Source organism: Pinus tabuliformis, chromosome X (assembly GCF_031772625.1).
Source record: "Pinus tabuliformis cultivar Carrire ecotype Pingquan chromosome X, CPIR1, whole genome shotgun sequence".
In the NCBI taxonomy this organism is placed as follows: Eukaryota; Viridiplantae; Streptophyta; class Pinopsida; order Pinales; family Pinaceae; genus Pinus; species Pinus tabuliformis.
Genome location: NC_142308.1, coordinates 62,964,509 through 62,986,892, shown reverse-complemented (window position 1 = coordinate 62,986,892; position 22,384 = coordinate 62,964,509). Strand labels below are relative to the sequence as shown.

The 22,384-nt window shown below is 35.7% G+C and overlaps 1 protein-coding gene across 3 annotated transcripts in view; it reads left to right on the top strand.

The window, feature by feature from the left end:
- Window positions 1-22,384, top strand: part of LOC149138333 (uncharacterized) — a 439,570-nt gene that overhangs the window by 310,640 nt on the left and 106,546 nt on the right. For 2 of the 3 annotated variants that reach the window (XM_089447177.1, XM_089447176.1), the window contains 3 exons: window positions 19,854-20,015; window positions 20,310-20,383; window positions 20,721-20,844. In XM_089447177.1, coding sequence (XP_089303303.1) covers window positions 19,854-20,015; window positions 20,310-20,383; window positions 20,721-20,844 — 360 coding nt within the window. The remainder of the gene's footprint in view (window positions 1-19,853; window positions 20,016-20,309; window positions 20,384-20,720; window positions 20,845-22,384) is intronic. The other variant, XM_089447178.1, reaches the window with a different exon arrangement.

The window sequence follows — 22,384 nt, the reverse complement described above, 5'->3', positions numbered from 1 at the left end:
CATAAAATGAAAAAAATTACATGTTGTAGATGCTTGTAAGCATATGCAGATAGCTGTCCATGTGAAGGACTGATACAATAAAAAAGGAAAAATAAATAAAAAATACCGCAAGCCTATACTTTTCTACCCTTTTTCTTCTCCACCCTACGCCAACCCTGAGAGTCAGGAGAGGGAACAATGATAGCCTGCATGGACTCCTGAGTGTTCACTGGTGGGTCCTTGTCGGATTCAGAGCCTTCAGATCCATAAGATCTTTTGATGCCACTTACATCCAGCTGAGTGCTGCATTTGATTATGGGGTGCTTCCATATGAGGGACTGGAGTATTATCATTTTGTGTACCCTGCTGTTCCATATTTGTATCAGGTTCCTCTTGGTTTACTGCCTGTTCTGACAGTATGTCCTCTTCTTCCAGCGATTCCGTATGCTGCCACCCATTGGGCTTTTTTTTCTGTTCTTGTTTCCTTTAGGATTCTTTTTGACCAGGGGGCAAGAATATTGGAGGTGTCCTGTTTGCCTGCAACTGCGGCATCTGAATGCGGTGTTTTCATAGTCAAGGGGCTGAATCCGCTGAGTGTTGTTGAAGTTTAGAGAAATATGATCAGGCAGCCCCTGACTTAGGTCCACTTCAACGCAAATTCTAGCGAAGGAGAAGATTCCTCTGCAAACTCTGTCCTCATCCACTTTTAGGAATTTCCCTAAGGTATTCCCAATGGCAGATAAAACTAAATGATGCCAGAAGTGTAATGGGAGATTATGGAGCCTCACCCATACAGGCATTGTTGAGATTTTCATAGTGTTTGCATCAAAATCAGCGAACCAAGGGGTAACAAAAAGACCAGCATTACCCCAAAACCAAGGCCCCTCAATGATGATACTATCCCTTTCTTCTTCTGTATGGAAGCTAACTATGAAGAAACCTTTTGAACATAGATGTATATCGCAGTCTGTTGTCCAATTGGAGTAAATCCACTGATGTAAAGCATCGAATTTTGGCCAGAATCCATTGAATCTACATATTACAGCAGTTTTATTGAGATTAGAGTGTAGTTCTGTTACCTCTGGCATTGTAACTTGGAGCATTGGGGATTCCAGTTTTTGATCTACTATATATGGACCTGGTTGCTCTGTTGGTATCACTGGTTTGTTCTGCATTTTTTCTTTTCCCTTGACTGCATCACGGAAGGACGCTGGCGTCTTTGATCCGGATCCGTTGCATCCACCGCGCAACCTTAGGTTAAGAAATATGGTTGTATCTTGACAGATCCCATATTCCTGAAGAGTAAGATGGTCCTGTAGGTTACGACCTGCACAAATCAGGTTCTGGTGATTTGAGGGTATTCCAAGTTGATGTTGTATTTCTTTTTTAAGCTCTTGTATATTTGATCCCATACTGAGTCTCATGCAACGGTGGCTGCCCCCAGTTGATTTTATAAAGATTTGGATCCTATTTTCATCCTGGCAGTATGGTTCAGCCACTTTGTAGGAGAGCTTCTGTGGATTGGATGTGTTCTGTATAATATCCATCGCTCCCCTGTGTTTTTTATTTTGTCCGCCCCCTAGGGTCACCAGATCTTGTTTATTCGAGTCATTTTTGGCATACCCTGTCTCAGCTCCCCGCTCTAGGGAAGCCTCTGTGGTCAGCCCCCTTACTATTTTACTGGGTTTCCTCTGTCCAGATGATAGCCAGGATGTTGTCCGGCCCACCTCGCTTTTCCCCTCCCACGCCTGCTTGAGTGAGGACGCAGCCGAGCCAGGCCAAAACATATACCGAACAGTCCGAGCTGACAGTTTTGTTCTGGGCGGGCAGAAGAACCAAGCATCCGCCGCTCTGCTCCGAGACTGTGGGTTAATGCGAGACTCCGGCCCAGACAGAGGGCACCGGAGGATAATGATCCGGCCGAGAAACCCAACATCACGCTGGTAAAAATGAGGAAGGAAAAACCCAAAATGTGGAAGCGGATATTTTAAACTTACCTCAGCCGGCCGAGGATAACAGTTCAGCTTATAGGGCACAACCGGCCAGCACAAGTCCACTTTCAAACTATCGAGGTCCTTGGGAAGGGGCTCTGCGAACAGGAGGGAGAATGGCGCCATCGTTGCAGAGGTTCTTCCTTCCTGGTCTCGTTAATTACTTCAGTGTGTCCTATGAAAATATAATTATTAATAATAACAATAAAAATAATTATCATTGAATTGTTAATAATTAATATTAAATTGACTATTACGAAATATTAAATGATAAATATTGTTAGAATAGAGCCAAATTTGATACAAATTAATAATTAATTAATAGAAAATAACGATTAAAAGAAATTATATTTATAATTATTAAAATATTAATAATTAATAAACCAATAATATTATAACTTGAGGAGGCCCTATTATTAAAACATTCTTTTGATTATGTCAAATGTTCTCACATCTATAGAGAACGGAATGCAGCGGCTAACACTTTCTCTAAAGAGGGTTCTGCTTAGAATGTGTGGGCGAATGGTTTCAGAAGTCATATACAATGTAGTGCACAACTCAAACAATAGGCCCTGCTTAAGGGTCTCTTCATGACAGCTACAACCCCTATATATGGACAGTATATTTTGGATAGTATTTTTTTTGGACAGTATATTTTGGATAGTATTTCTTTTTTTTTCAAAGCAGCTCTATGATACTCATGCTTTATGTATATGCACAGGTAGGATCCTGAGATCTACAGGTTTTTCTCTTTTGCTTTTAGTAATCACATATTTTTGGGGCTCTATTGTATGGCCCATCTTGATTTTGGATGATTACTTTCAGTGCCTAGAGGGAACATATCGCATGTAATTGTTGTTTACTCTAGCGGAAAGTTGCAATTTTTTCCGGGGAAAAATTATTAATAAAAGAAATTGAAATAATAATAGTAAAAATGAAATAGAAAGAAGATTATAGATAAAATAACTAGTATAATCATGAAATTATAATAATACTATTAGTAAAAAAATATTATATGAGTAAAAATTAAATTTACCAATTATTATAATATTATAACTATTTAATATTAATATTAATATGAAAATTTAAGATTAATATGAAAATTTAAAATTAATATGAAAATTAAAGTAGTCCATCATTCATTAACACAGTTTCTCCAGAAAACTTTTCTCTCACCAGTGACACTTCCATTCCATTTTTCTCACCTGGCGAGGCTTTGCGTTACTACAAGTTGGGGACTGTCTCTTGTAGAAATAATATTGTGTTTAATCATCACAACTCAGTGTTTGAACAGGTTTAATAATGTAACATTCAAATGTCACTTGGCTTTCTTATATACTTTTAATAAAGTAACTTTTAAGCATTCATATGTGGAAGGGTAGATCTCATGTAATGTTTAACATTTAGCATTTTTAATCTAATGTTTGAGGTTATGGGTAGATCTCACGTATATGTAGATGTAAACCTAAAGTATTCATATGTGGAAGGGTAGATCTCATGTAATGTTTAACATTTAGCATTTTTGATCTAATGTTTGAGGTTATGGGTAGATCTCATGTAAATGTATGTTTAATATTTTGCATTTTTAATCTAATGTTTGGGGATATGGGGTGGATCTCACGTAAATGTAAATGTAAACCTAAAGTAAATGTAAACATAAACATTTTACATATAAACATTTTACATGTAATGGGGAAGTAACTTTTAAGCATTCATAAGTGGAGGGGGTAGATCTCATGTAATGTTTAACATTTAACATCTTTAATCGGGGGTATGGGGTAGATCTCACGTAAATGTAAGCCTAAACCTAAAGTAAATGTAAACATAGACATTTAACATGTAATAGGGTAGATGTAAACATAGACATTTAACATGTAATAGGGTAGATCTCAGGTAAACATAAACACTTAACATGTAATGTTTAACATTTAGCATTTTTAATCAAATGTAAACGTAAACCTAAAGTAAATGTTAACATAAATATTTAACATGTAATGGGGTAGAGCTCACGTAAACATACACATTTAACATGTAATGTTTAACATTTAACATTTTTAATCTAATGTCGGCCCTACTTAAAAATCAATATAGTTATTATTATTTATAAATACAATATAATTTAAAATATAAGGAGTTTTACTAACTCTAAAGAAAGAGGTATGGTAAATAAATAAAAATATAAATAAGAGTTATGGTAAATAAATATAAATATAAATAAACTAGAGGAATGGTAAATAAATAAAACCTCTTTTTATATTTACTCCTTAAACCTCTTTAGATTTACAAAAACTAAAAAAAAAATTTTATTTAGCTTATGGGCCAAATACCATATTTATAAAAGAGGTATGGTAAATAAATAAATATAAAAGAGGTATAAAGAGGTATAGTAACTAAATAAAATATATCAAATAAGATTAGAAATCAACATCTAATTTTATACCAAGCATATGCTCTAAATACCATGGTAAATAAAAGAGTTATGGTAAATAAATAAAATATAAATAAACCAAAGGTATGGTAAATAAATAAAACCACTTTTTTATATTTACTCCATAATCTTCTTTATATTTATGAACAATAAAAAAAGAGGTCTTATTTAGGTGAAGCCTATGAGCCAAATACCATGAGCCAAATTATTATTAATGCCATACAAAAACAGAAATTATTAACCCTAATATTAATATTAATATTAAATCTAATACTCATATTAATATATTATAATATTAGTATTATTAAATTTAATAATTTTGTTATAATACAATATTAAACTTGTTATATTATAATATATATTAATATATCATAATATATATTAACTCTAAATATATATGGGAGGGCAGAACAAAGACATATAGTGATAGAGGTGGATAGAGATAGGGAGAGTGACAAGGGAGAGATGGAGATAAACTGAAGGAGAGGGGAGACGAGGAATGAAGAGAGAGAGGGAGAGGAGTGAGAGTGGTAGAGAAGGGTAAAAGAGGGAGAGGGCGACATAAAAATGGAGGGAGGAGAGGAGAGGAGGAGAGAGGGAGGGAGATATTGAGAGGATTGGAGGGCAAAGAGAGAGAGAGAGATGACTTGAGAGAGAGGAAGAGAGAGGGAGGGATAGAGAGATGGAGCTGGGGGGGAGAGAGGGAGGGAAGAAGAAAGACATAGAGAGTGAGAAGTGGGGAGAGAGAGGGAGTGACAAGGTAGAGATGGAGAGAGCGTGTGTATGTTTAGGGGTGAGATAAAGAGACAAAGGAGGAGAGAAGGTGGGAGAGAGGGATATATATATATATATATAGAGAGAGAGAGAGAGAGAGAGAGAGAGAGAGATTGGGGAAGAGAGAGGGAGGTAGGAGAGAAAGGGAGATGGAGGACTTGAGAGAGAGGAGGAGAAAGGGAGTAAGAGAGGATGGGAGTGGAAGGGATAGAGAGATAGAGTTGGGGGGGAGAAAGGGAGGGAATAAGAAATACATAGAGAGTGAGAAGTGGAGAGAGAGAGGGAGTGACAAGGGAGATATGGAGAGAGAATGTGTATGTTTGGGGTGAGACAAAGAGACAAAGAATGAGAGATGGAGAGAAGGGGGGAGAGAAGGAGAGAGAAAGAGAGAGGGAGGGATATAATAACAGAGTTGGAGAGAGAGAGAGAGAGAGAGAGAGTGAGAGAGGTAAGAAGAAAGTCATAGAGAGAGAAAGATGGAGAGGGAGAGAGGAGAGTGGGAGGAAATAGAGAGGCGAGGGAGAGGGATAGAAGGGGAAGAGAGAGAGGGAGAGGAGGATGGAGGGATAGATAGATAGATTGGAGAAAGAGAGTGTATGTTTTGGGGGTGATATAGAGAGACAGAGGGAGATAGAGATATTGATGGAAGGTGAAGAGAGGGAAGAAGAGAGAGATGGAGAGAGGGAGGGAGGGACAGAGTGTGTTTGGGGGTGGTGAGATAGAGAGACAAAAGAGAGATGGAGGGGGGAGAGGGAAGAATATTTCTAGCACTAGATGCATTGATTTCAGTGTAGAGGGCGATTTTTAATCTTATTTGATTGCTTGCACTAGATGCATTGATTTTAGTGTAGATGTTGAATTCTAATGATATTTGATTGCTTGACTGGATGCGTTGATTTCAATGTAGATGATTTCTAACCCTATTTGATTGCTTGCACTAAATGCATTGATTTCAGTGTAGATGGTTATTTCTAATCCTATTTGATTGCTTGCACTAGATGCATTGATTTCAATGTAGATGTTGATTTCTAATTATATTTGATTGCTTGCACTAGATGCATTAATTTCAATGTAGATGATTTATAATCTTATTTGATTGCTTGCACTAAATCCATTGATTCAGTGTAGATGGTCATTTCTAGTCCTATTTGATTGCTTGCACAAAATGCATTGATTTGAGTGTAGATGTTGGTTTCTAATCCTATTTTCTTATTTGTATTAAGTGCATTGATTTGAGTGTAGATGTTGATTTCTAATCCTATTTGATTGTTTGCATTAGATGCATTGATTTTAGTGTAGAAGTTGCTTTCTAATCTGATTTGATTGCTTGTATTAGATGCATTGATTTCAGTGTAGATGTTGAATTATGATTTGATGTAATTGGATGCATGATGGTACAATGTACATTGATTTTTGTGTTATAGTAATTCAACCTATTAATATTGGAGGGCAAGAGACACAAGTTATGATCTTTAAAAGAAAAAGGAAAAACACTCAAACTAATTGATTTTTTTTGTTTTCCAAATTTATGGATTTTTCCATAATTAATATTTTCTAAAAAAAACAATTGCCATTATGTTTTGGACTTTTACTAACCTAATCATGGAAACTAATTGCTTTTTTTCTTTTCCAAATTTATGGATTTTTCCATAATTAATATTTAAAAAAAATTGTTTCCATTATGTTTCGACTTTTACTAACCTAACCATGGAAACTAATTGATTTTTTTCTTTTCCAAATTTATGGATTTTTCCATAATATATTTTCTTAAAAAAAGCCATTATGTTTCAGACTTTTACTAACCTAACGATGGAAACTAACCAATTTAAAAAACAAAAGCAACAACTCTTATTTTCTTAATATTTTTCCCTTGTTGGATTTTATTATTGAATAGACTTGCTTCAATCATTTTCCTCAATAAACGTTACCTATATTATATATTTTCCAAATTCAATTTTATAAAATAAAATTTAAGTCAACACTTCAATAAAGAATGATTTTCTCTTGTGTCTCATAACTTGAAAATATAAAATAAAAAAATATTTTTTTTAAGAATATTTTTATTATAATATATTAGATATTTTATTTATTACATATGAATTCTTTGCCATGTGATGACACACATACTTCATATTAATTTGATTCTTTCGACATAGAAATTCTCCCATAGATTATTTATTTGCCTCTGAATTAGGATAAGTATAAATTTAAAGTTAAATGAATAAAATATTTATTCTATTTATATTGTATATATACAATGTTTAATATAAATAAATAAATATATACATTATTTAATATAAAGAAGCTAGACTTTTGAATTTCTCCTTTTTATCTTGTCTTATAAGTTAAAGATGGAATAAAATGTGCACAAACACATTTCGATGAGTTTAACTTTTATAACAATATTTATTCTATTTATATTGTATATATATTATATAAATTATTTAATATAAATAAATATATACATTATTTAATATAAAGAAATTAGACATTTTAATTTCTCCTCTTTATTTGGTCTCATAAGTTAAAGATGAAATAAAATGTGCACAAACACATTTCCATGAGTTTAACTTTTATAACAAAGGACAATGTTGGGGCTAATGTTTTATCCAAAATTATATATGCATTTATCTCTATTTTGTTCCAAGGTTATCTAGTCCATCACTTTTAACTTTTATAACAAAGGGTTGTGTTGAAGCTAATGTTCATCGAAAATTATATATACAATTATCTCTATTTTTGTTCCAAGGTTATCTATATCTAGTCCATTAATTACTACTTCAGTTATTTCCATTGGTCGTATTCAAATGTGTTTTATTATTAGATTTATGATTTTTTTCAACCACTCAATAATTGCTATCGATTACTTTTTGCATGCACTTATCTCTATTTTGTTCTAAGGTTATCTAGTGCATTAATTACTACTTCATTAATTTCAATGTGTTTTATTATTAGATTTATGATTTTTTTCAACCATTCAATAATTGCTATCTATTACTTTTTCAATGTGTTTTATTATTAGATTTATGATTTTTTTCAACCATTCAATAATTGCTATCTATTACTTTTTCAATGTGTTTTATTATTAGATTTATGATTTTTTTCAACCATTCAATAATTGCTATCTATTACTTTTTGCACAATAGATATATAGATATTTCTTGCTATCTATTACTTTTTGCACAATAGATATATAGATATTTCTATGGTACTGAGCAGGAACCATACATATTACACTTGTTATCATTATAGTAGGAGTCACCAAACCTATATATTACATTTGTTTTATAAAAAAATAAAAAATAAAATTCGACATCAAATTTATAAACTGTTTTTTTTTTTAATATAACTTTCATACATTTTCTTTTATTTACCAGGTAAGTTTTCTAAATGATTTATATCTACATATTACACTTGTTATCATTATAGTAGGAGTCACCAAACCTATATATTACATTTGTTTTATAAAAAAATAAAAAATAAAATTCGACATCAAATTTATAAACTGTTTTTTTTTTTTAATATAACTTTCATACATTTTCTTTTATTTACCAGGTAAGTTTTCTAAATGATTTATATCTTTTAAAATTTTTGAAATTGAATGCATAAAATATAGTTTTATGAATATGAAAATCAAATTATCAACGCTTATTGTTTTAAATATATCCATGGTGTATATTTATAATTATAATTATGGTGTATATTTATATTATACTTTTTATAAGCATAGCAGATAGAATATAACCTATTTAAACGTTATTTTCAAAAGCAAACTTTATATAAATATAAAATAATTTAAATATATTCTAATATAGCAGAGTATTTTATTGATAGGGAGAGATAATTATACTTTTTATAATCATAAACTTTAACTTATATAAAGTTTAAACATAATATTCAAAAACAAACTTTATATAAATATAATATAGGTTAATATGGCATAGAGTAATATAATGATACGAAGGGAGGAGGTCTGAAAAGCAGGTCACGGGCACGGTTTTTCGATCAAAATCCATCACAACCCTTACGGCGATAAACTGAAGGCAGTCCATAACTCCTCTGGCAAGCCGACGATCAACCCTTCCTCAATGAATTTGCAGAGGCATAACCTTTTTGGCGAGCGGCGAGCAGTTTTTGGTAAGTAGATAGCAGTTTGGAATCGTTTTCAGATAACACATTTCAATCATTGCAGAGCATGTTCGAAAGCAACATCCATTCATTAGAGAGAGATACGAACGGAGAGATGTTCAAGAATGTTTGATATATTATATAACGCAGTAACAAAAAAACTCTCGACGAATTTCTCTGGAATTTGATCACCCAAGCTTTGCATGAGGCTAATTTCGAATTTGATTGTCGAAATCCGCCGAACACGGTGACATAGATTATAGTAGACATATGCCTTTCGGAATTATGTTTTGGTGGGCGTCGGCAAATTTGTATTCTTACTTTGCATATCGATATGTATGTATGTAATATGCTTTTTGGGAAGAAAAACGACAACTTCTATTATGAATAAAAGTAGTTAAATTAGTGACATTGTTCGTAGGATTTGTAAACTTAATTGCTGCTTAATGCTTTTGAAACCATAACAATAAATGCCTTAGAGTTAAGATTCAATCACAATTTAGTTCATGCTCAGAATTACAAAGAAAAAACTGCTGCTCTGTTCATCATGCTGCTGCTCTGTATCTAAGATACCCATGTACATATACATCTAAACAGATACCTGCAGACGATGTCAATTTATGTGTGACACACTGAAGAAAGAGAGAAATGTATATGTCTTATAACTAATTTTACGACAAGACATGGTTGTAAAGACATTTGAGGCAAGTTTACTGTTAATGTCAGTGCCAAAATGAAAGCATTGTAGCAGTTTTTGAAAATTTTTGCATTGTGGAACTATCAAATCCAGGTTTTGTCAACAGAATTACGTCAAGAATAGAAATGCTCATGATTCACTGGATCTGAAGCTTAAATGTCTATTCACGACAGTAAAGACGTCTATATTCTACTGCTAGGGTGTTCAACTGGTCCTTTATGTCGAGGATGTTAAAGAGAATGTAACTAGGTTTGGTATTTATACATGTAATTTTGATCTTTGTACTTGTAAAGAAAAGAAATATTATTTTTGAGAATTATAAGAATGAGTTTCTTGCTCATTCCATAGGTCTAGGAAAGTCAAAGAGTCAAACAGCTCTTCTTGAGCATTTATGTACTGTATATGAGTCAACCTAGAGTTTAGATCAGCCCTCCAAGACAAGCACAATCCTCTTGAAGAGGGCAGCAAACTAAAAGATGAAGAGAACAGTCAAGTTGGCCAGCAAAATTGACATAAGGAATAGACAAGTTGGCTCAAATGAAGTGACACAACAACTCATTAGTTCATGTTGGCTTGAACGCATGGACAAACATCTATAAATAGGCAGCTGGGATCACCACAAAAGAGCAGAGAGAATCTCACATATCTCTGAGGAAGCTTGGTTGGGTACGGTCTGTTACTTTGCATATATTGAAGGAGTATAATCTCGGATGAACATAGTAAGGAAACTATCTCATAACTTCGCAATAAATCTCAGTCTTCTATATGAAGTACGTATGGCTGTTGGTGTCAATTGTATTTAGTGTTTTGGTGCATTACCAACACACAACTACTCCTCGGTGGAAAAAGACGATACAAATCTCAATGTAATGATGAACATTGTCACAAGGGTCTACACTCTCGGCAAGAAAGACTTCTATACTTTGTCTCAGTGCACATACATCATAGACACAGTCACTATGATCACTGTCTTATAAACTCGATGTATTTGTATGGAAGAGGATCTCTGTAATCTCTGTATAATAAGAAAGCAACAATGAAGCTCATAGTTAGAACGAGTCTCTAAGTGAAAGCACAATGATGTTGCAACAGTAATGGATGTCTTCATGATGCAGTGATGATGATGATCTCAGCGATATCAAGAAGAGGATTGGTGGCTTAGTCTTGGAGTGGCTCAGATAGTCTAGGTTCATGGTCTTGGTGTTCATCAATATGGAATCTCTATAAGAAGAATTTTGTGCGGGTTTTCCTCTCCAAGAGGGAGGGGTTTTGGCCCTGGCAGAAAGCCAACTTTTGTGTTCTTGTCTCTTTGTTTTGATAGCTATTTGAAGAACTGAAATAGCCACACTAACATTAAAGAATATACTATGAAGTAAAGTTAAATATCTCAAATAGTTATCAAGTCAAGAAGAATCTCATTAACTCTCCATGCCTTAGATTCTACAACATGGAATCAAAGCTATGGTTGCAGTCTAAGAAAAGGCATAAAAGAGACACTTAAAGATCAGTCTTTAACGAGCAACAACAAGACAAGTCAACATCAATCTCAGTTAAGGTGAAGGAGGACACACTCTGTATCAACATCCATATGCAAACATTATCTCCGCATCCCTGTCTTGGTCTCCTCATGACTATAGTATTCAACACAGTCACTGTAATACCATCTCGGCATACTCAAAGGAAATAAATACACTATCTCGGTATCTCTGTTTCGGTAATCTCTCAACATAGTCTCGACATAGCTGTAATGAAAAAAATGCAATCGCAACACATCTCTGTCAAGGCTTCGGATAGCTGTAATAAGAGAATTTTGATGATCGAACAAAGACATACTCTACCTCATCACAATGATAATTAAATATAGGCATAATGAATCTCAGTACAATTGTGACACGCATTGTCGCTGTTTGGATGAAAGCCATGGTCTTGAAATGCATAGTTGATTTCAATAAAGAAACAATGAAGGTCTCAAGAAAAATGTGACAATAAAGGATGCAATAGTGATGAAGCTCGGTGGGGACAAAGTATACAGTGTCGCATAGATGGAGAGGATCACTGAAGCACTCATGGTCGCGACATAAATTATAATCTCATTTTTGATGCTAAATTACAAAAGTCTTGGGTTCCTTACTACCATGATCTTAGTCAAACAAAATGTTATTGATAATCAGAAATTCGGAAAAAACAGACAATCTCAGTGATAAGACAGTCTCTCTATACACAATCCATTTACTATCTCTGTCGATGTTATTCGGTGGCATGTTCGGGCTCACATCACAGTGCCTCTCTACATACTTCATATGTACAGTGCTCATAGATCTCACTGTCTCGCTATAATGTAACAATGATATACTTTTCACAATTTCGAATCTTGTCTATAAACATGGCATGCTGCTCGATGCTCGGATCAGAGCATGAATTTGCTGATGCTAAATGTAATAAGGTCCACTTGTGGGATGACAATATCACGAGCATGTCAACAATGTGTTCAAGTTTAGGAGTCAAAAGTACCAAGAAGATGAATTAGGAATCAAGATGATCTCAAGATCATAAAGCAATTTCGGTGATGACAAGATAAAAAATGTCTTGGTGCTAGAAGGTCTCCAAAGAAGTCATGGTAAAAGGATGCTAGCAGTTCATGATGGGCAACTCAAGCAAAGGAAGCATCAAGGCAAAGATCTCCTCTTCACATGCCAAGTAAGTATCTCTCATGTTTAATCAATTTTTGGTTTAATGACTTCGGTTTGCAAGGGAATGGAAATGGTAAAGGATAGTCATAATCCTCATGACAAGGTCCTTGCATGAAATAAGGACAATAGTTATGGTCCTCATAGATGAGTGAAGTTGTTGAATAAGGTCTCCTTTGAATTCATGAACGTAGACATTAGGGAAGTTAGTAGAGGAATCACGAACATTATAAGAAAATTCATGTCATTAGATAGGATGGAAGGATCTGAATAAGAGGGAGTAGAAATCTTTAAATTAGTCGCTCTCTATAAGTCTCTTTTTGGGCTCCTAGATCCTACGTAGAACGTGACTACAATATATATTATAGATATGATATGACATCATGGAAATATTAGAAACAAGATCTTGTGACATCATCATGAGGGTGACTAGAATCTCAAGTATAAGTAAGATACCTCAGTTATCAACTTAGGGTTTCTATGAAAGAAGGCAAGTTGTAGGCAACAACTTTGCAGAACTGAAACACTTAAAAGTAGGCTCTTCGTGCAATAAAAGGGAAACCTACGTTGGATAGGGATCTTCAAGATCCTCAAAATTCTCTGATGGAATCTTCACTAATCCAGGGATGAAGCAAGTGTTTCAATAGTAACTCCAATTTGTGGAGTTCATGAATAATGATATGATGACGTAAAATTAGTTCAAGGGGTTGAAGATCTTTCAATCAAGGATGCTGTTGAAAGAAGCTTGAACAACCTAAAGCTAAAATGAGGTATGTATACTTGTATTTTAGTTTTATAATGTCATGTCGTATGGTTGCAGATCAATAATTCTATCTTAAGAAGCATGATCGAAGGAAAAGGATCTCCTCCTCTGAAAGGATGCAAAAAGACATAAGTCACACCAGATGAAATCAACATAATATGTCCTCATATGAAATATGAGGTGGTTGACTACAATTACATAACTTTGATTAGAAAACCCCTGGGAATGGAATGTGTGAGGAAGGAAGAGATCGTAAGATATGCAACCATGATAAAGGCAATCAACATCCTAGGCAATGTTTTAAAACTCTGATTCAGACTCTGACTCGGCCGAGGGTCGACTCCGACTCCGACTCCGACTCGGTATCAACTCGGTCAACTCGATTTCAATGACTCAGTCGTTGTAAAAAATACATTAAATATTTTTTATTTATTTATAAAAAAACATAATTTTAAAGATTTTCTTTCATGTTTCCAAACACACAGCATTAGAATATAGATAGAAGACAACATATGATCAAAGTAGGCTCATGAATATATCCATTATATCGAAATGGCACCCAGTGCACTGTCCAATACATACATGATGATGATATAGAGATCAAAACAAAAACACATTACCAAGGAGGCTAGAAATGGCCTCTACAACAAAAGTAAACTGTGACCAGTACTACTGGCTACTGCTAGAGGAGCCAGCATCATCTGGCTCAACCTTTGGATCATAGTCAGATAGGAAGCCCATGGCTCCTCCTCCTCATCATCCCCAACTGCAACTGTAGAAGTGGTAGCACTGGCAAGCTGTGCAGCAGCTGCAAGCTGAGATAGACGAGATATGCGCTTTTGTCGTGGCTGAGCAGAGGAAGCGCTTGCAACTAGAGGACTTGGGGTTGGCCCTGAGGCTGGTACAAGTGGATCTGCATTCAACTGAACATTATGTTCGAGCGATGCCTCCACTTGCAAATCCAAATCAAGATCCTTATCAGAATCAAACTTTGCTGGATGGCTCTCCACTACCCAATCTGATGTTGGATCAATGTCTTCCAACACAATGGGATTTGAATTAGGCCTTTTGTTCAACAATTGGTTGTGTCTGAGACGAAGGTTGTATTGGACATAGACTAGATCATTTAATCGTTTTTGATCCAAACAGTTTCTCTTCTTCGTGTGAATCCTCTCAAAGACAGACCAATTGCGCTCACACCCAATAGCACTGCAAGTTTGACTCAAAATACGAATTGCAAACTTTTGCAATTCAGCACAATGGCTACCAAAAGCCTCCCACGATTGTGCTGCAAAAAAATAGGAGTGTAATGAGTTAGCTCAACAAAATTACAAATTATATCCAACTTTCAAATTATAAATGATTTAACAAAATAAGTATTAAGAATTTGAAAATTGAAATTTTTGTTTACCTGGCTCATCCGCTAACCTTGCAATCTTTGCTGGGCTCTTCCCAAAGGTACCTGTGGCTTCGCTGAAGGTTGTGACCTGTCGGTGTATGTCTAGTTGATCACACTCCAATGGGATCATGCGATCAATGCAGTCAATCAATCCATCTCTAACCTCCCCCTTCAAAGCTCTTGTCACCGGAGCTTTATAATGATACTGTGGGTTCAAAAAATACGCGGCTGCATGTATAGGGTGATGGAGTTGATTGTTTTATCTTTCATCAATGATTGCCCAAATGGGCCCATACTTAGCCACTTTATCCTTGTATGCCCTCTTTATTTGCTGCTTGGCTTGATGCATAGCCTCATAAATGAAGCCCATAACCAATCTTTCCCCATCCACCAACTGCAACACCTTAACCAGTGGCTCTGCAACCTTCACAATCACTAGAAAATATCTTTTGCAAGTTTCTATGTTGTGAAAGCATAGATTGCAATGTCAAAAAATGAGTAGAAAATCTAGTGATGGTAGGCCTAATAATATCCCTGCTCCCTGTGTGTCTCCTCATAAGGCTCAAAATCCATGAATGATTGTAGATAAATTTTGTTATGCTTTTGGCATGATCTATAGTGTTTTTGACCCCATCTAATTTGCCAATATCCTCAAGCATGAGGTCTATGCAATGTGCAACTCATGGGGTCCAAAAAATGGTTTTGTGTTTTTCCTCTAACAATTTACCAGCAAGAACATAGTTAGAGGCATTATATGTGATGGCTTGAACAACATTAGCCACCCCCACCTCCTCAACAACCTCATCCAATAGTTGAAACAACAATTGCCCATCTTTCACCCTATCAGATGCATCAACTGATTTTAGAAACATGGTTCCATATGGGCAGAAGATAAGAAAGTTTATGATGGTATGGTTCCTTTGATCAGTCCATGCATTTGACATGATGGTACACCTTGTTCTTGCCCATGAGTCCTTGAAATCTTTCAAATACTCATTAATGGAGGCAATTTCTTTCTGCAAACGATGCCCCCTTATCTCATGCATAATAGGGCCTTTGAAGCCTTTTCCAGTAGCATGTATGGCATCAAACATAGGCTCATAATATGGTGAACGGGAAGCATTGAAGGGGATATCAGCATCATACCACCATCTACATATGTAATCACAAGCAGTCTCCCTCAATTCTTTCTTCCAATGGTCATCTAAAGTGGGCTGCAAAGTTCTACTAGCTTGAGGACCATGTGCATCTGATGGAGAGGAGGGTGTGACAGTGAAATAACTTTTGATATTCATATCACCCTTCTTTTTCATTTTACCCTTACCCTTTTCTTGAATAGACTCCAAAGAGGGAGGAACATATCGGAAGGGGTTGGATGCATCAGTACAAGGGATAGAAGAAGAACCCTCAAAATCAAAATGGGGGTTGCTAGCCATCATTTGTTGTATACTCCTCTTCCTCCCAATTTCAGCCTCTAATTCTTTTTGCCTAGCCTTTTCTTCTTTAAACTTCTCAAAGTTGGCTAACAAATTCTTCCCAATCTCCCCAATTTTTGGTGAGGTACATGGAGTAATTTGGCCTCTAATCCTTGCCAAGTGTTGTTCCACCTATTAATGCCCCGAGGACCTTCCTTAATTTTTCTATGGCAAAATTTGCAATGCATTGGACTATCAACCATTTCAACATATGCCCAAGCAACATCTTTCACTCTAGGTGCCATTTTTTCACTTGGAAATCAAAGGAAAATATCTGAAAAATGAAAACAAAAAAATTAGCATTGCTTCAATGTTCATTTCTTTGACCAAAATCACGCTTTTCAATTTGTAGATTTGCACAAAAAAATAAACAAGCAAAAACAGATTTTTACAAGTGAAAAAAGTACCTGTAGGCACAAACTGCCTCCTCAAGGTTGCTCGAAGCAACCAACTCCTCAATGCTGCTAAAACGGTTGCCCAAGAAGCCCCTCACTCTTGCTACAATGCTTGCCCAAGACTCCTCACTACTGCTCCAAAAACAAACTCCACAACTCCTGACAAACTCTCACTCAAATGCAATGAGATGACTGTGAGGAAATGAGAGGGGTTGGGTGGGTTTTATAGGGTTTAGGAGAGAGGAATGGACCCCAAAGAACCCAAAGGCAGATTACATTGAGCTTTGGGGTCCCCAAAAATCAAATTTAAAAAAAAAATGCCGCTGAAGTGACTTGACCGGCCGCTGTTACCGAGTGGGCTGGGTTGTTATTGAGCCGGCCGAGTCATTAGCCAACTCAGTAACAACCTGGCCAGCCGGTCCGGTTCAAAGGCCAAGTCGACCCGGTTGGGCTATGACTCGGACCAACTCGGCCGAGTCGGAGTCGAAACGGACAGTTTTTAAAATAGAGATCCCAGGACCAAGAAGAGTTGACTAGTAAATCTCCTGGAAAGATACGAAGAATCTGATGGAAATCTGGAAAAGATAGAGACCCTTGACAATATATATATATATATATATATATATATATATGGGAAATGAGTCAACATGTATGCAGGACGCTGATACCTACAAAAATGATGTCATGATAGAAATCCATCTCAAAAGGTATGATTTGATTTATTGTTATGCCTTGATTTCTTGAATAATGTTTGGATGAGTTCATGCAGGGCTACTGGAACGAGAGTTGTAAGCGCAAGGACAACTAGCATTCGTGTGGTAGATGGAAATTCCTGAAAGAAGCATGGAGAGAAAGAAGTAGCCAGATGGAGGAGACTCCAAATATGTACCAAGAAGGCCGCTTTCCATGAAGAAAGGAATGACATGACAAACCAAGAAGGAAATTGATTGATGGCCAAAGCCCTACAAGGAAGAAGCTCAACTGAAGTTCATGACATCAAGGAAAGAAGTTGATCAAGCAATTGAAGGACCCACAAAGAAGATGCTGCTGATGGAAAGAAGATTCCCCTATTAAGAGAGAGCTTTGACAAGTCCCTGGTCACAAGGAGCTTGGATGCATTCCTTTACAGGAATGGGCATATCTTCCCTAGTTAAGAGGGAGAGATAGACACAACATTCTTGTCTTGACTTTGGAAGAAAGAATGGAGGACTGGTTGATCATCTGGCATCTGATGCTCTTTGAGGATGTGTAGGGCATCCAAGACAAGAGTAGGCAAGAGGACCGATATTCTTTGAGGGCTGGGAACCCAAGATAAGAATAGTCCTAGAAGGTCATACTCGGTGAACACCTGGGTGGTATGTACCTTGAGAGACAATGATGAAGGTGTCTATAGTCATTGGTCTCGCCAACATTGTGCTCTGATATAATGAGAGATAGAGTTGTCAGTCAAGGCCTTGCTGTGGAAACAATGTTGGTCATTATGATGCTATAACAGAGGTTACCAATCCGATTTTCTTATGAGAAATTCTTCAGATTGAGAATAACCAAGTACCATTGTAAATACCTCCCTAGTTAAGAGGGAGTGTTGAAGAAAATGTAACTAGGATCAATAATTATACATGTAATTTTGATCTTTATACTTGTAAAGAAAATAAATATTATTTTTGAGAATTATAAGAATGAGCTTCTTTGTCATTCCATAGGTCTAGGAAAGTCAAAGAGTCAAACAGCTCTTCTTGAGCATTTATGTCCTGTATATGAGTCAACCTAGAGTTTAGATCAGCCCTCCAAGACAAGCACAATCCTCTTGAAGAAGGCAGCAAACTAAAGGATGAAGAGAACAGTCAAGTCGTCCACCAAAATTGACATAAGGAATAGACATGTCGGCTCAAATGAAGTGACACAACAGCTCATTAGTTCATGTCGGCTTGAATGCATGGACAAACACCTATAAATAGGCAGCTGGGATCACTGCAAAAGAGCAGAGAGAATCTTGCATATCTCTGAGGAAGCTTTGTTGGGTACAGGTGTGTTACTTCGCATATATTGAAGGAGTATAATCTTGGATGAACACAGTAAGGGACTATCTCATAACTTCGCAATAAATCTCAGTCTCCTATATGAAGTACGTATGGCTGTTGGTGTCAATGCTTGAATGGTGTCAACGCTATTTAGTGTTTTGGTGCATTACCAACACAACTACTGCTTGGTGGAAAAAGATGATATGAATATCAGTGTAATGATGAACGCTGTCACAAGGGTCTACACTCTCGGCAAGAAAGACTTCTGTACTCTGTCTTGGTGCAGACACATGTGCACACACATGTGCACACACATCATAGACACAGTCACTATGATCACTGTCTTATAAACTCAGTGTATTCGTATGGAAGAGGATCTCTGTAATCTCTGTATAATAATAAAGCAGCAATGAAGCTCATAGTTATAACGAGTCTCTCAGTGAAAGGACAGTGATGTTGCATCAGTAATGGATGTCTTCATGATGCAGTGATGATGATGATCTCAGCGATATCAAGAAGAGGATTGGTGCCTTGGTCTTGGAGTGGCTCAGATAGTCCAGGGTCATGGTCTTGGTGTTCATCAATATGGAATCTCTTTAAGAAAAATTTTGTGCGGGTTAGTTTTGGCCCTGGCAGAAAGCCAACTTTTGTGTTCTTGTCTCTTTGTTTTGATAGCTATTTGAAGAACTGAAAAAGACACACTATCATTAAAGAATATACTATGAAGTAAAGTTAAATATCTCAAATAGTTATCAAGTCAAGAAGAATCTCATTAACTCTCCATGCCCTAGATTCTTAAACAAAGGACACTGATCCTGGAAGAGTACAAAGCATTTTGTGAAATTATACACTTTTCTATCTGTAGAAACATCTATTTTGTGTGTTTTTTACTTAAGCTATATGCTTTGAGGAAAAAGAAGGTTCTCTTGGGGTTTTGATATTCTGTCTGTATTTGAACAAAAATTGAATATTGCCATTTTTTAGAGGAATGAAAACATTTTTATATGAACTCATGTCAAGGACAACCTGGCTTACTTTAAAAAATTGTACTACTTTTAGTGTAAGGAAACAACAATGCTTGCATTTTCAAAAAGTGGTTGTATACCTATGCTGCAGAATATGACTAGTGAGGAGAGAAAAAAAGTTGTGCCACGGGTATGCCTTATTGGAGGAAAGGCAGCTCCAGGATACGAGATTGCAAAAAAAATAATAAAACTCATACATGCAGTTGCTGGGAAGATTAACAATGATCCAGACATTGGGAACCTTTTGAAATTGGTGAGTGGTACGCTGCTAGGAAATAAACAATCATCTTTAAAATGCTTGAGATAATAGTGCTGGCAATTATTTTTTCATGGAATTTATCTTCAATTATGTAAATTTTGATTATGTATATACTTATTCTTTGACTTAATTTTTTGGTTATTAATAAAGTTATGTTATCTACCTATCTTCTTTAAGCAGCATGTTTATGTTATTTTTTTAGTGACCATCTACATAAGCTGTCTCAGGAAATTGATTTTCTGGGATGGTGGTCATCATGCTATCTTATTTTTGTTGATGTTATGATAGGTATTTGTTCCAGATTACAATGTGTCTGTAGCTGAACTGATAATACCTGCAACTGATGTATCTCAGCACATCAGGTTTGTGACAACTTCAGACTCCTTTTTCCTTGAGGAAAAATAATTTTTTAGAGGTGTGAGCTGAATGTTGTCCTACGGGTTTATTGTCTATACGTACCTGCAAATACTATGCACTTAAGAACATAATGGGCATGCATAGTTCGCTTGAAATATGCATCATGAATGCAATTGGATGGAGCATAATCACATAGTGGTAAAGGCCACGAAAATCCAAAAGAATGCATTTTCTGTCTTTTCCAATATGATCATTAATGCATATGTTGCAAAATGATAGATATAATAATACTCTTAAGAAAGCTTGTTGGCAATTGCATTGAAGCGATTGATTTCTTTGTAGCACGGCTGGACATGAAGCATCAGGAACAAGCAACATGAAATTTCTAATGAATGGCTGTCTTATTCTCGGGACCCTGGATGGAGCAGCTGTTGAAATAGCAGAAGAAATAGGAGAGGAGAATATGGTAAACATTTTTTTTGAACTCATTAATTTTCCATTTTTGTCAATGCAGTGTCATTTTTTTCTGATAAAGAGTTTGATGTTGTCACATACATAATTGGATTATAAACAGAAGGTGAGTTTAAACAAAGAAAATAAATGCTGGTTACAGTTATTTGTTATCTTCCTAGTTTTCTCATTTCAATCTAGTCAGTGATTGGCACTGTTAACACCCTTTCTGAAGCTCTTTGAATGCATGTTGTATGGCTCTTCATGTTGAACTGTTTTGATCCTGTTACATTGCATTTGAGAACTGTTGAGAGTGCTAACTTCGTGTTTTGTTGCAATGTGTGAGAATTACCATGCACATGAAGAACTCTGGATCTTTATTGTGATCGCTCATATTCAAGCCTTAATATATATAATTCCAAACCATTCACTTATTTTAATCATAAATTTCACATCAATTATAATTATTTATCATTCATGGGGTAGTTGAGTTTGTCTTTTTTATTGTAATTTAATAATACCTCCTCATGTTATTTCAAGGTATGTCACAAGTGGTGTCAGAACAGGTTTCATTCCTTTCTGGCAGGGTGCCAAATCATTTACCAGGAGGCAATAAAACCTTTGGCCAGGAGGCCACTGACTTTTACTCGATTTCTTGCTCATTTTATTTACCATATCAACAAACAAACAAACAAAGAAAAGACACCACTGTACCTGTAACTTCTGTCTCTTCACACAGTTCACTGCCATATATTATTTCAAAAGAAAAACACATGAAAAGAAAAGAAAAAGAGGACAGGACTACCATTCACAGACTTAAAAAAACACTATTAGATAATCTAAACTGTGAGAGATAGAGATTGCATCATAGAGAAGAATGGAGTTGCCATCTAGGGCACTTACAGTGTACTTTTTTCTGGGTAAGCATGCCTAGAGCAACTGTCAAAAACCATCAACACTATCACACACAAGACAAGCCACCAAGCTGTCTGGAAATAACTCGAAATTATCCAGTCTACTCAAGTTGCCCCTTATTTCATCCTTCCAGATCAGCGTAAAAACTAAAAGGAATACATATGGAGCATGAATATCAGTACGCGAACAAAGTCACGTGCCTAAGATTACATGAGACTGTACCATGCTGTCAAAAACACCATGCAAGGCTTATGTGTGGGCTGCATATCCAAAAATTGATCTTCAATCCCGTTTCCAGTTACATCAAGGGTTGTTGTTCACACTAGCCCATCAATTTCTTGGGGAAAAGGAATCATTGAGTGGTGCTGTGCATTGAACAGTGTTATCAACTCACTGTAAAAGTTTAATTGGAGCATTCAATTATAAAGTGATTCTTGTGTGGGAAAGGATGCGTCTTGTCCATCCACTATAATACATTTCATGATATGTGAATGGATGTAAAATATAACTTTGACATTTACAAAGTAACTTTGATACCACCAGCTTAGATCCATCTTAAGTCTAGATTTCTCAAGCATCAAGAGGGTTCGAATCCCTCGAAGACAAACATTTTTGATAGTGCAAAAGTTTGAGTAGGTTTG